At 45.6% G+C, this 13,249-nt stretch overlaps 1 protein-coding gene across 3 annotated transcripts; it reads left to right on the plus strand.

Moving 5' to 3' along the window:
* FGFR1OP2 (FGFR1 oncogene partner 2) lies at window positions 1-11,269 on the plus strand. 3 transcript variants are annotated; one of them, XM_078594217.1, is made up of 7 exons: window positions 108-147; window positions 993-1,056; window positions 1,639-1,886; window positions 2,402-2,519; window positions 5,197-5,339; window positions 7,384-7,497; window positions 8,388-11,269. In XM_078594217.1, the coding sequence occupies exons 3-7, from the start codon at window positions 1,752-1,754 to the stop codon at window positions 8,484-8,486; spliced, it is 609 nt and encodes a 202-aa protein (XP_078450343.1). In that variant the 5' UTR covers window positions 108-147; window positions 993-1,056; window positions 1,639-1,751; the 3' UTR covers window positions 8,487-11,269. The 3 variants fall into 3 exon arrangements, with proteins under 3 accessions (XP_078450341.1, XP_078450340.1, XP_078450343.1); XM_078594215.1 differs by lacking the exons at window positions 108-147; window positions 993-1,056 and adding an exon at window positions 1-64; XM_078594214.1 differs by lacking the exon at window positions 993-1,056 and having other exon boundaries at window positions 60-147.
* Window positions 11,270-13,249: the final 1,980 nt, after the last annotated feature.

Below are 13,249 nucleotides of genomic sequence, written 5' to 3' on the forward strand. Positions count from 1 at the left end.
CCACCCCCCACCACCCCCCACGTGGCCGTTGCATTTCACTTCCGGTGACGTCACGCTCCCGAAGGTTGGTTGAACGACGCGGGGGTTGGGGGGGAGAGCGAGGAAGGAGGCCTCCGTAGTTTTTCTTTGGCGAAATATCGCCTCGGAGTGAGTTCCCGCGTCTTGTTTTTCGTTGTTGTTTAGTTCTCACTGAACAACAGCCCCTCCCCCCGTACCCGCGAGCGTGTTTGCCCGTTCGCCGACGGCTTCGCGCGCTCGACACGAGCAACCGGGCTGACGCCTTGGTGCCGCCCGGCTGGAGCCTCGGTCTTGCCTAGATGCCCGTACGGGTCGAAGGGGGTGGCACTCCCCGGTTGTGGCTTCGTTCGCGCGTCCCCCCTGTTCTCGGCTCATACTCTACCCTCGACCCTCACTCGAGCGTGTCAACTTTAACCCCCTAACTCTACCCTTCTCTCCCGCCGTCGCACGCTACCCCAAGCACATTGCTATCTCTACCATCTCTACCCTACCCACCTCCCCCCACTCCCCACTGTCAACTACCTTGTCACGGACTCACAACCTCGATCGTGTCACTCGCCACACGCAAACTCTTCGCGGACAAATTGCTGGCGTGTATCTCCACCCTCGCGTGCCCACCGTCTCATTTACATCTCTGCCGAGTTGTATTTTCCGGCACCTCCGATGAGCATGGTTGGCTACGTACGGTGTGAAAGAGGTTCAACATACGTTTACGCGATCTGACCCAAACATCTGTATTATGAATACTATTGGTCGCGAAAGCCTACGTGTCAAACTTACTCCCCTCTCTCCACCATCACTGCCATCTCATCCATGTCATCCCTGCTCACTGTCCTGTGCACCTCACTTTTTAATTATTCACTTTACAATGTAACGTCTGTAACTCGCGCCTCTTATCACAACATTCTCATCATCTGTCCCGCTGTTTCTCTCTTGTCTTCGCTCTCCTCCGTTTCTACTCTTTATGTGAGCAGGGAGACTCACCCAAGCCACAGCTGCACCTTGCTCAAGCACGAATTGGAGGGGCACTCATCTGTGGTGGGGCTTTTTCAGTGGTAGAAATTCCACATTCCCCGTGGTAGAGTCAGTCTCTTTAGAACAACCACTGTGATAGTCACGTTATTGACCATGTCAGGATGACGGGCTTAGTTCCCCATAACCAGGATATTAACTCTAGCCTTGTGCCTGTGGATTTAACCACCTTGCTACCCAGCCGGATAAAAAAATATGTAACACTGATATTTTGAAAGTGTCTAACCAAGATAACACAATTCTCTATTAGGACCTATGCGTTAACTATGCATTGTCACAGGAAAATATTTTCGTTGAGATGCTTGTAAATTGCTAATTAAGATCTTAAGTCATGTTATGATTAATGGTAGGTCATAGTAAGCATTTTGAGGTTTACACGGGCACGTACAACCACGTACAGGGCCTTTAAATTCGTGATTTTTTTTTAAATCACAATCACAGTCATTCATATTGGAGTCAAGAGTACAAAAAACTTTGTTCAATCTGGAGACACTGGGTCAGTGCTCTGACATACCATTACAATCGTCACCCATTCTACACCCTCGTATGTCTGGCTTTTAAAAATTGCTTGCTTTCTTTGTGCGGAAGTGTGCAGCCTCCCAGAGTGGGCGTGAGATCGCACTGCAAGTGGACAAGCGGAATAGTGACAAGACGAGTGGCGGATTAGTGGGAGGGCGAGTGGACCGGCCAGGCGAGCAGCCATGAGCTGCTCCATGGACAAGGTTCTAGCGGACGCCCGTGCGCTGGTTGACCGACTCAAGGAGCATGACAGCGCAGCCGAGTCGCTCATTGAGCAGACGTCTGCGCTCAATAAGCGCGTGGAAGCCATGAAGCAGGTGAATGAATGCTCGCTGCCCAGTGCTGGCACTTGGGCCACGAGCAGAGGTCGCAAACGGGTTTTGATTCCTTACCCGTACCCATACCCGGCCGCACCAGGGTCGCAAACGGGTACCCGTACCCGGCCGGTGGTAGAAATTCCGGCCGGGTACGGGTAGCCGGGTATCAGGTAGGGTACGGGTATCTTGTACCCGATTGCGACCTCTTGCCACGAGTGTTGTATTATACCTTCCAGGCTCAAGTTTATATATATATGTTAACATGTTTGGTATACAAGAGATTGGTGCATCCATATTTACTCCGAGCCATCTTTGCCTATTACTAATGTTTATACCTAGTACCTTGGTATGGCTGTTTACATATTTCCTGGTGGAACAAAGATGCCGATATTTGTGTGATGCTGGCCCATACACCCCTTCTGCTATGCTCACTATAATTGAATCTCGTTAAATATATACCTCAATAATTACGAGGCTGTATTTAGGCGGGTTTGTGTATCCATGTGTGTGTTCAGTACCAAGAAGAGGTGATAGAGCTGAATGAGGTGGCACGGCACCGGCCCCGCTCAGCGCTCGTCCTTGGCATCCAGCAGGAGAATCGGCAGATCCGGGAGCTTCAGCAGGAAAATAAAGGTAGCGCACCGAATAAATGTGTAGTGCACGTATGTGTTTTTGGAGGTGTCGGGAACTGTTGCGTGGTTGTTCATGCATTGCACTAAAATCCTGAGTGTGATTCCCATCCATGGGTAACATGGGGATCAAGAGGTGTCTGAACCTACCCCGAACCTCCCCGAGGTCAACGCAACTTTAAAGGAGGAGTACATTATCAGGTGTGGAAATATTAGTCCTGGAAGACAAAGGCAGCTGCGTGTGGTTCAGGTCACACCAGACTCTTGAGCGCTGTGACATTCTTAATTGGCGTTTGATAACACTTTCTGATGAAGTTGTAATTACTGGCGAAACGTCGTACTCAGATTGTAAATGTTGTGGATTTTCTCTCCAACACACCGTTGTGCTGTACTCGTAACGAATTGGCATGTTCTGTTTATGTGACAAACCTTACTAATTGGCTGTGTCAGGTGGTGGTGGGTTTAACGACACATTTATATATTTACGCAATCTAGCCCAAAAAAACCTGTATTATGGATGATATATTAGTCGCGAAAACCTACGTGTTAAACTTTCCCACTTCTGCAGGGATGTATATCTCAAGGTGACTGACACCAGAAGCTATACTCTAGGCCAGGGGTCGGCAACCTACGGCTCCGGAGCCGCATGCGGCTCTTTACGGGCTGCTTCTTGACGATATGTACGTATGTACATAGATGCATTGCAGCTCTTGAAATACTGAATTTTGTACCGAATTGGGAAGAAATGGCTCTTCTTGTTATTTTGGTTGCCGACCCCTGCTCTAGGCCCACTGGCCAATGGTAGGTCATCTTTGCCTGCTGTTCTTCCACTGTTAGAGTGAGCGTATACCTAGGATTGCAATCAAACCCAGAATAGCCTGGTCTCTGCTTGCTGTTGGGTGTTGGAAGTGAGCATGTGATTGTTGTTTGCAGTTGGGGTTAGCATCTCTTAATGGTGACATAAGGTTTAGGATTGTAGCCCACACAGCTGCTTTGATGTTTCTTTGTACATGATCGAGGCCTCTCCGTACATTGTAGCTAATGAAGGAGGTGTTCCTACTTGTTGAAAAAAGTGCGGCGCTGATCCCCAGCATGTTAGAACATCCCATGCCTTTTGTCAGAGGTCCAGGGAGCCGGTTAGCACTGCAAGGATAATTGGTGGTTGTGAGTCGCTGAGATGGAAAGTACTTGTGATCATGAAATACTCTTAAATACCAGCAGAACTTAACCCGATTACCATAATTAAGGGAGTGGAGTGGAGGAGCTCCTCAATGCAAGCAACCTCATGGGGCAACATAGATTATACTATCAGGGTTGTGGAACGTCAACGGTTGGAAAAATAGCCACACGCTGAGAGTGGCTGGTAGAATTTGCCCTTTGCCAAGGAGGTGCAAAGGGTGACCTGGAGCTAGAGACCAGATAAAGTAGTGGCCAGGAATGACCTCCTCAGAAAAATGGTTGTGTGTATGCTTCTTGGATGATATCACAACTGTTTGGATCACAGGGTTATACAGGATTAGAAGGACGCAATCGTGGTCTCTGTATTAAAAAGGAGAACTTCAATTCTAACTACCAGGGTATCTCCTTCCTCAGTATCCTGCAAAAGGTATTGGCAAGAATTATGCAACATATTCTTGCCAGGCATGCCGACAAACTTGCAGTATTCCAGTGTGGGTTTAGACAGTGGGATCCTGCATATATGCTATTTTCTGTCTGTCCTGTAGCATATGTAGGGGCTTTTTAAATTAAACAATCTACACTTATGCATATAGCTGCTCAAGGCCAACAAAGCCATCAAGATGCCAGATCATTGGGTTATTTTTCTTGCCTCCGTGTACCCCGATCTCCTGTTCAAGGTAAATGGGCACCTTCATGATGGTAAACAGGCACGGATAAAGACACGTAGGATAGAGTCATTGAGGGGTGCATCGGAGGTGTCCTCTGGCTCCTACATTGATATGTTTTGACCAGCTTGAGGGATCCTGCTGCTGAACCTGCAGCATACCACAAAGACGTGAGGCTTTATCGACCCCAACCAAACAAAACACCTCCTCAGGTATATTGTGTTGTTGAATACTCTACCCTCCCCATTTCCATGAGGAATGGCATTGTTGTAGAAGTGGTGGAGGAAGTATCTGCATGAATAATTTGCCCATGACTTTCTCTGGCAGTTATCTCACTTTTGAGCGAGTTGAGAAGCAGCATCTTTTCATGGGTAGCATAATGCTGTGTATAAGTTGCTTGGACTGTTACTCTAGGCCAAGCAGTTAACCCAGAAGACGTGGGTCTTTTGTGTGGCTTACTAGTGAGCCATTTACACTAAACGTGGCCTAAAAGTGTACCTAGCTTCGTTATAGTGCGTAACACCAGTCGCAAGTGGTGTCTAAAGCTCCATGAGACTCCTACACAAACTCGGCTTCAAATATGTATCTGGAGTGTGGTGTCAGCACTGGGTAAACAAAGGTGGCCCAATGTAGGACTTGCCACACTACCTTAATGTGTGCAATATGATGGACCAAAACAGGTGCTTGTAAATCCAATTTGCCTCACAATCTCACACAATAATCTTAATGCTTGTGTCTGCCCTTTGCATGAAAGCGCCTTGAGAGTGTGCACTTGTGGAGCTGTGTGCACGGGCGTTCGTGCATTCATACGGACACGTGTTGTGCGCGCATTCACAGAGCTCAGGGTTGCCCTGGAGGAACATCAGTCGGCCCTTGAGCTGATCATGGGCAAGTACCGTGAGCAGATGGTGAGCCTGCTGTCCTCCAACAAGACGGAGGAGAACAAGGTGGTCCTCACGCTCAAGGAGATCCACTGTAAGGTGAGCGTGGCAGATTGAGGTGCCCCCCAGAGAAGTTCTACGCAAGCACTGCGTTTAAGTATCCCTTGCTCACTTTGCCCACTTATATTTATATTTCTATCGGCATCCATTTACTTCAACAGTAATGGCTTCCTCCAGATTGGCAGAAGTCGATTCCTAAAGAATCATTTACGAGGTAAATTTCTTAAGGATTCATAAGTTTGCTTTACAGAGCTTTACAGTATTTTAATTTTATTCTTGTAATCGAGATGTAGAGCTCTTTTGTCAATCCACTGCTGGATGAGGGCCGCCTCATGCCACGCAGGTTTCGGGGATTGTTTGACCATACTTCAACTCGCCACACTTCCGTGAGGGTTGGTTAAGACGGGTAATGAAAACATGGGAGCATAGACTCACAGAACATGAATAGAATAGTGCTAACCATCATTTTCAGATGAGTCACGCTGTTAGAGCTCTCCACTGGTTATCCACAATTAATGCCGAGCTTGCAAATGGAGTCCAAGTTTATTTCTTTTGTAGTATTTCGCTTAACACTGTTAATTGGTTTTGTGAGATAAGCATAATGAAGACACCTACTGGTCTCTGGTTCTGCAGTATCATCTTCTGAGAATGTCCCTTAACGTTACGCAATGAACATCTGCTGTCTGTCAGGAGAGAGTTATGGAACAGGATTCTCAATGCTCTTCTTATTTTTTTTTTATGGACACACGGACCAAGATGGGATGTATTTTTTTTTACTGACAGCGCAATTCTTGACCGTGTTTTATGTTGGCCAAGTATCGTAAATGCGAAACAAATGGCACTCAATTATGACCACAGTGTTGTTTTAAGCCCGAGAGTGGGGGGAGGAGGGAAGGGCCAAATGCTGACTTGTAGAAATCAAGCACCGGTTATATGTCACTTTGTGTTGTGCGGGAAGCACGGGGTAAAGTGAAAGTGCTGCGTTGCTGTGGTGGGACAGCTCATCGTTTATTCGAACATTGATATACAAATATTAGTTTCTACCAACCTCTGGATTGTATTAAAATCCCACGTTTTGTATTGAATGAACATATCTGTTTGGCAACCCTCTTTTGGAGGAATATTTTATCACTGCATATCTGACTGATAGTACATTCTGGAGAAATGTGTGTTATAAAATGTGAAATGCATGCTGAAAGTAGAGAGTGACTGCCTATTTCGTCGAATAACTTTTGATTGAGGAGACCGCAAACTCAGGTTTTGTTTTTGCTTGATTTTTGCTGTCTTTGTGATTGATTGGTTGATCAACCATTTTGGCACACCTGACACCAGGTCAGTTAAAATTACCTAGGTTGATGGTTTGATCACCACGACCACCACCTGGTGACTTGGGTATGGAACCTAAGTGTGCAGTTGTGACGTTTATGATGGTATAGCTTGTTTTTTTGCAACGTACAGTCCATTCTCAGTCCACTGCTAGATGAGGGCCTCCCCGTGCCGTGCGGGTCGTGTGGATTATATATTGGTGAAGGGAGAGATCATAGACGTGGGAGCATAAAAAAGTGCAGTAAAAAATTTTGACTTAAAGCTTTCGTGACTGCAGGAATTCATAACGTAGATGGTTCAAAGAAACCATCTACGTGACTTTACCGAAAGACCCAAAGAATACAGTAAAAAATATGGATTTGTTTTCTGCACTGCCCTCTGCTGGCCACTTCGGGAAGTAAATTGATAAATGTGTGGGTTTATCTAAATAAGCACATTGAAGTGCTGGTTGTTGTGTGTTTTATATATGCGCACACGCTGGTATTGTGCAATTTGTATTAAGGTCCAAATCCTGAAATAAATGTTACACTTGCGTGTCTGTGAACCAGTCCTGTGCCTCCCGTAGGTTGACTCAGCCTCAAATGAGTACCTGGTGCAATGTGTGAATATGGCCACTGAGGGAGACAGAGGCAGCCAGGCGTAATGCTGACCACCCACACCCTCGTGTGCCGTGCTGGCCTTTCATAGGTGCTCGCTGACAGCACTTACCCCAACAGTCTGTTCAGGCTATCTTTATCTTTGTGTGTTTCCACTGCAGGAACTGCAGGCGCAGGTGGAAAAGGTGTGCGAGATGGCAGCGGTGATGAAGAAGGCCATCAATGCCGATGACGCAGAGGTCATCCGCGAGCAGGAGAAGATGGCACAGCTGGAGGTAATACCATTAGCATCGATACCATGCACATATTTTACACCGCTTACAAGAATCATTTGAAATGAATTGTCAAAGTTTCATTGTTTCAAGTACTTAAGGAGAAATCCAGAGGTCGCTGGTCAGTCTTCCGGCATGGCAGTTGAAACACTGAGCAAGGATATTCATTCACCCTCCCTCTGTCTACGCAGATGTATAAATTGGTAAACCGCAGCCGCATCAGCACATTGCATGGGAAGGGGTAGAATGTGGTTCCTTCCACCTCTTCCAAAGGGGGTTCCCCAGAGCTCGCTCTAGTGGGAGGCCATCTGCCAGCAGTTGCATAAGTAAGAAATTGCAGGGCTGTACCTTTAGCAATGAAGAAAGTGTTTCTACACATAATTTAAGCGTTGCCTCATTATGCTAATTATTATAATTGGTTAATAATATAAAGACTTTTGTCAATACACATCAGTCATGGACCATACGTGACCACGATTGGTTAGTACGGGTTGGTGTCTAGTACCAGTTCAGATACCACACGCCACTCATGTTAGAACTCAGTGCACGAACCACTGCACCCACCGTTCCATGCCTCGCATATAGTAATACGATATAATAGTATATTAATTTCCCCCCAAAACGAAGTACATATATCAGCTACTGAAATTGTGTGAAAGCAGCTGACAGTAATGCAATTGATCATGATTCTCATGCTTTGTACATGTTTATTGGATGGTGGACAAGTGCAAACCGTTCTCCACGCCGTGTGAATGAAGTGCCATCTCATGCGTGCGGTTTTGATAAGTGGAGTCCAGGAATGATGGTTTCATTATCATTTATTATTTATACTACACCCTCCGATGCAGTACATGTCCAGATTTGTCAACGGTGCTTGTATGTGCGGTCCACAGCTCGAGAATAAGACTCTGCGGGACCTGCTGAAGATCAGCAAGGAGAGCTTTATGAGTGTTGTGGAGGAGGCAAAGTTGGCTGGAAAAGCTGGGGACTGAGGGTGGAGGATATTAAAGGGTAGTATATATACAGTGATACTGCACAACTCTTGCGCGTTTTAAGACTCATCCACTTAGTATCACTCACACATAAACTCGCACATTGGCGAAAGGGTGCACACCTTTGTCCATACTATAGTATCTCTTGTGCAGACATTTTGCCCATGAATGCACATTCTCACGAGATAAATCATTCTTGCATGTAGGCATTATCACAGGAATACACGTTTAACATCCGGCAACACCCTTACCTGTATACTTGGTCCCACGTGTGTGTGTGCACGTGCACACTTTTGTCTGGAAGTCATGTGCACCCATCGGGATGAGGGCAGACGTTGTTGCTCCTACCGCCGGTAACTTATTGAGTTTCTTCTCCCCTCGTGTACACTCTTGTAAGATAGTCGCTGAGCCTGCCCACGCAGCTGAGCTTGGTGCTTTTTGCTTTTGGAGTTTGTAACAAATGGCGTTGCGGTCGGCGTGTTTTGTGAATGTACCGTCATTGAGTCCTCACACTCGTGAAGAAGCACTTTGGAGTCCTAGTGTGCATCACGTGCTCATTTTAAGGGGATTTTGGGCTGCCCTCTTTAGTAGGATGGGAGCCATGCATGCATGTATGTGTGTCTGCGGGCACGTGAGTATGACGATTGTGTGTGCTGCGAATGGCAGTGGTAACGTGGTGGATGGTGCACTGCACTGTAAGTGGAATTTAGTATTTGAACCTTGCCTGGACCCCTCCTAAGTTAACTCGGTCTAACATGAGTACCTGGTTTGATGGCACTGGAGAGTCAAAAGGTAGCCGATCCCATGTGCTGACCAGACCACCATCTCACGTGCCATGCCAACCATGATAGGTGTTTGCTCACGACACTTACCTATAATGCTAAATTGGGAGTCATTGTATATTGTATTATGTATACATAATAGTTTAAAATAATATATATATGTTGCATAATCGGTTCTACTTGTTGTTTTGCAGCTGTGATGTTGGCACCGATGTAGACGGGAGTGAAAAATTAGAATCCATTCTGGAATCTCCTACCGATAAAATGGCTACACCTCAATTTCATAACATAGGTAACAGACATTCTTAATGGTCTCCCTACATAATCGTTAGACTGGGCACTGTTCAGCTTTATGGATGCATGATTTATTCGTTTTGTGCTTGTCTGCCAAATAAGCCATCACTGCAACGCTAGACAAAATTTTGGTGCAAAAGCCTATTCTTGTATGATGATTTTTTTGGATGCAGTGTATAGTCATCACGTGGAGAACTTACACTCAGTACAGCACACATGGAACTTCCCACCATTGTCTGGAGAATTATGAGGCTCTGGTGGCCGAGTATGCTTTCTCCAATCCCTTCAAGACTGTTCATCGCTTCAGCTGGACATGCATCCCACCAGTTTCGCATCACTGAACGATGTATTTCTTGGATGACTTTGACCCCGTTTTCCTTCGGCCACAACTTTGATTGCAATCGGAGTCAAGCTGCCCCAGCGCTGGCACGTGTGGCATGAGCGAGTTTGCTCTTCCCACGCTTCCTTAAAGCTATCCTCCCCATGGTGGTCCTGAAGCTTGCAGATCCATGGAATTCTCAGCCAACAGTAGAACAACAATTATTATTCTCTTCTCGTTTTGGCTACACACGAACCTTATTGAATCTCTAGTCGCTTTTTTTTACCAAGAATCACACGGTGCTGATTCATGAGCATCGGTGTCTCGAAAAAAATCATACAGTCACATTGTCACTTGAATATTTAATTGGTGCTTTGGTTTTCACCAGTTACGTTGCCATTTTGGTTTTCTTCCTCAACGCATGAGCAAAACCAACCTGAGCAGAGGGCGTCTTCCCTGGCATTGCTCTGCAGAGAATGTGTCCGATGTAGTTTGTGAATATTGGCGCGAGTGAAACAACCAGCTGTGGTTCTCGCCTTACCCCCCCCCCCTCGTGTGTCATGCCAGCCTTCATAGTTGGTCACGTGTGCAGTTTGCTTCTGACAGCCGTTGAGACATCTAGTGCCCAGAACTCCGAAATCTTTAATTTCAAATGAATGGCAGTCTGCCCAAATGGCGTACAGTATTTAGGAAAATTAGGATCGGTAACTGTGTGGGTGAATGTGGTGGGGAGAACGGTGAATAGTTTCTGATGCATTGCAACTCGTTGAGCTTGAAAAGTGATGTTACTGAGGGCTTCATTCATATTGGCTCAACTTGGTTCATTGTTAAGTTGAAACTCGATTTCTGAGAATCCTGACTTATAGAACAATGACGGATGCTTCCAAAAATTCAGGCATTGGGTAAATGCAAAACCAAGTTTATTCGTTTTGTGTGGGAGTATGCATTTGTGTGTTTACGCTTTAATAATTTGGAAGTTTGTGTGTGCATTTGTGTGAATGCTTTATTTCTGAAAGTATGGCAGTGTGTATACAAATATAGCAACGTGTATGTGCGTATGACACGTATATCACTTTTACGCGCGTGTGAATGCAATTGAGTTGTAAGTGCATGTACAAGCGTGATCGGTACATAATTTTGTACTCTTGAGTGTGTGGGTATGCGTGTGTATATATAAATTGTATCTACCCATAATGTGTGCCCGTGCACGTGCGTTTCACACGTTCCAAGCGACAGGTACCCAGCGTGTGGCTCTTCACTCGATGTACATTTTTTTAAATGAAACTATTTTTCTTGCGTGTGCCCTCTGTATTCTGCCTCGCCGACGTCTGAAGGGCCCACCTGCTTGTGTACGCGTGCAAATGAAACGATTCACTTTTGTAACAGTGCCCATGTTTGTCTGGAGTTTCTTGTATCGTAACTGCGTGAAAGCTACTCTTCGGTTCTTCAGCATTCAAGGTCACGAGGTTATCGCAGTTAATGTGAACGATACCTCACCATCACTTCTGTCGATTGGGTTCCACATGTTGAACGGTCAACTCGTAACCACAAAGGTTTGCTATTACAGTATCCCACCAACTGGCTTTAGATGTTCCCCTTGGTCAGGGGTCGGCAACCTACGGCTCCGGAGCCGCATGCGGCTCTTTACGGGCTGCTTCTTGACGATATGTACGTATGTACAGTATGTACTCAGATGCATTGCGGCTCTTGAAATACTGAATTTTGTACCGAATTGGAAAGAAATGGCTCTTGTTATTTTGGTTGCCGACCCCTGCCCTTGGTCAATAGCGTGTTGGTGCCACACTCACTGACCTCTACACTTCCCTGCACGTGTGACTCGTAAATTTGCATCCTGATTTTCATTTTACACCGGTGCTTCTCACTTTGCTCAATTCAAAATGTCAAAGTTGCTTACCCAATTCTGCCATGAAATTGTGTCTTCTCCATGTGCCTACAGTCAATGGGGAGACGCTTCTTTACGAGTTCTTAGTTAAAATCCAGCGAGGACTTGTATAGTAAAGATGCGAGTTATACCGGCACATGAAAAGTCCCCGTTAGTAGCTATTTGATACACTACTCAAGACTGCATTTATATATAGTTATCTCCTCTTCCAGCAACGTGAGATATTCTTTCTATGATAAGTTCCGCAACCATAACCACAAAGCAACATCAATAACTTCTGCTCGATCCAACGGCTGTTGCAAATATCACTTCCCACCCTCTTATTCATTATTGCTCACACTACATCAAGACAGCATCATTATAACGGGCATTTGTAAGCAGTATTTTCTCACTGAGTAGCGAGGATTTCGTCAGGATGGGGGGGTGACAGTGACAGTCAATGGGAATAACCGGTCCCTTTGCTTCGAGATTTTCATACTTTTTCCAGGGATGCAAAGTAACTCAAGATTATTATGGAAATTAGTGACTGCAGGGTGGGTAAGGCACCAGGAGAGGGAGTACGTACCATTTGACAAGGAGATGAGAGGCGTCTTCTACTTGACGATGCAGCAATAGGGCTGCGATTCGGGCAATGGCGTGGCTATTGAGTGCAGATGGGACGAGTGCAAAAAGGGCATTGACTCCGCGCTATGAAGAGAGGGGGGGGGGGGAGATTTCAATCTTTCAACCAGCGCCCATTCTAACTACGCCACTGAATTAAGGATAGATTGTTCATCATGAAATGGAAGGATACTTCGGATTGTAGATGTGATATTTGAAATTTAAATACAGGGCATACACTTAGTTAAATTCAAATCACAAACGCCGTTAACCTGGCCTTTTTCATGTGGTTACCGGTGATGCAAAAAAAAAACGATTCAACACCCTAAGTGTGTGGGTGGGGTCTGTATGTACTGCCACAGACATAAATTCCACTTTGGGATGTAAATTAATATTTTTTAAAGTAGGAATAAATGTCTGAAAACTGTTATTTAGTATGGCCCTGCTTGGGGCGGTTGTGTAAACATTTCTTAAGAATGTGAATGTTTATTTAATCAAGTATAAACTTATTTTCAGCAGTGGCGTGAAAACGTTTCAATGCTGCAACTTCACCTTGTAAAATCGAACATTCCCTGGATTTCAAATTACAGATCACCTTTGCAGTGCACATAACTTTTATTGTCCCAAAACATGGCAAATGCCAAAAAAATTACCCGCAAAATTACTAAATTGGGATTATACGTAACAACATTGTCCCTTCTGCAAAAAAAAAAACTTGGCAGGACCCTCCTGAAAAACAGTGGAGGCTCGCTCGGTGCGACTTTCCTGGGTAATCGCAAAAGTCATCCATCACAAGCAAGCATGGGCTAAACGAAGCCCAGGGGGGTTACCTTTTAGAAAAAATACGAGACCGATATAGATGACT

This window comes from Lampetra planeri, chromosome 5 (assembly GCF_965212315.1).
Source record: "Lampetra planeri chromosome 5, kcLamPlan1.2.h2, whole genome shotgun sequence".
In the NCBI taxonomy this organism is placed as follows: domain Eukaryota; kingdom Metazoa; phylum Chordata; class Hyperoartia; order Petromyzontiformes; family Petromyzontidae; genus Lampetra; species Lampetra planeri.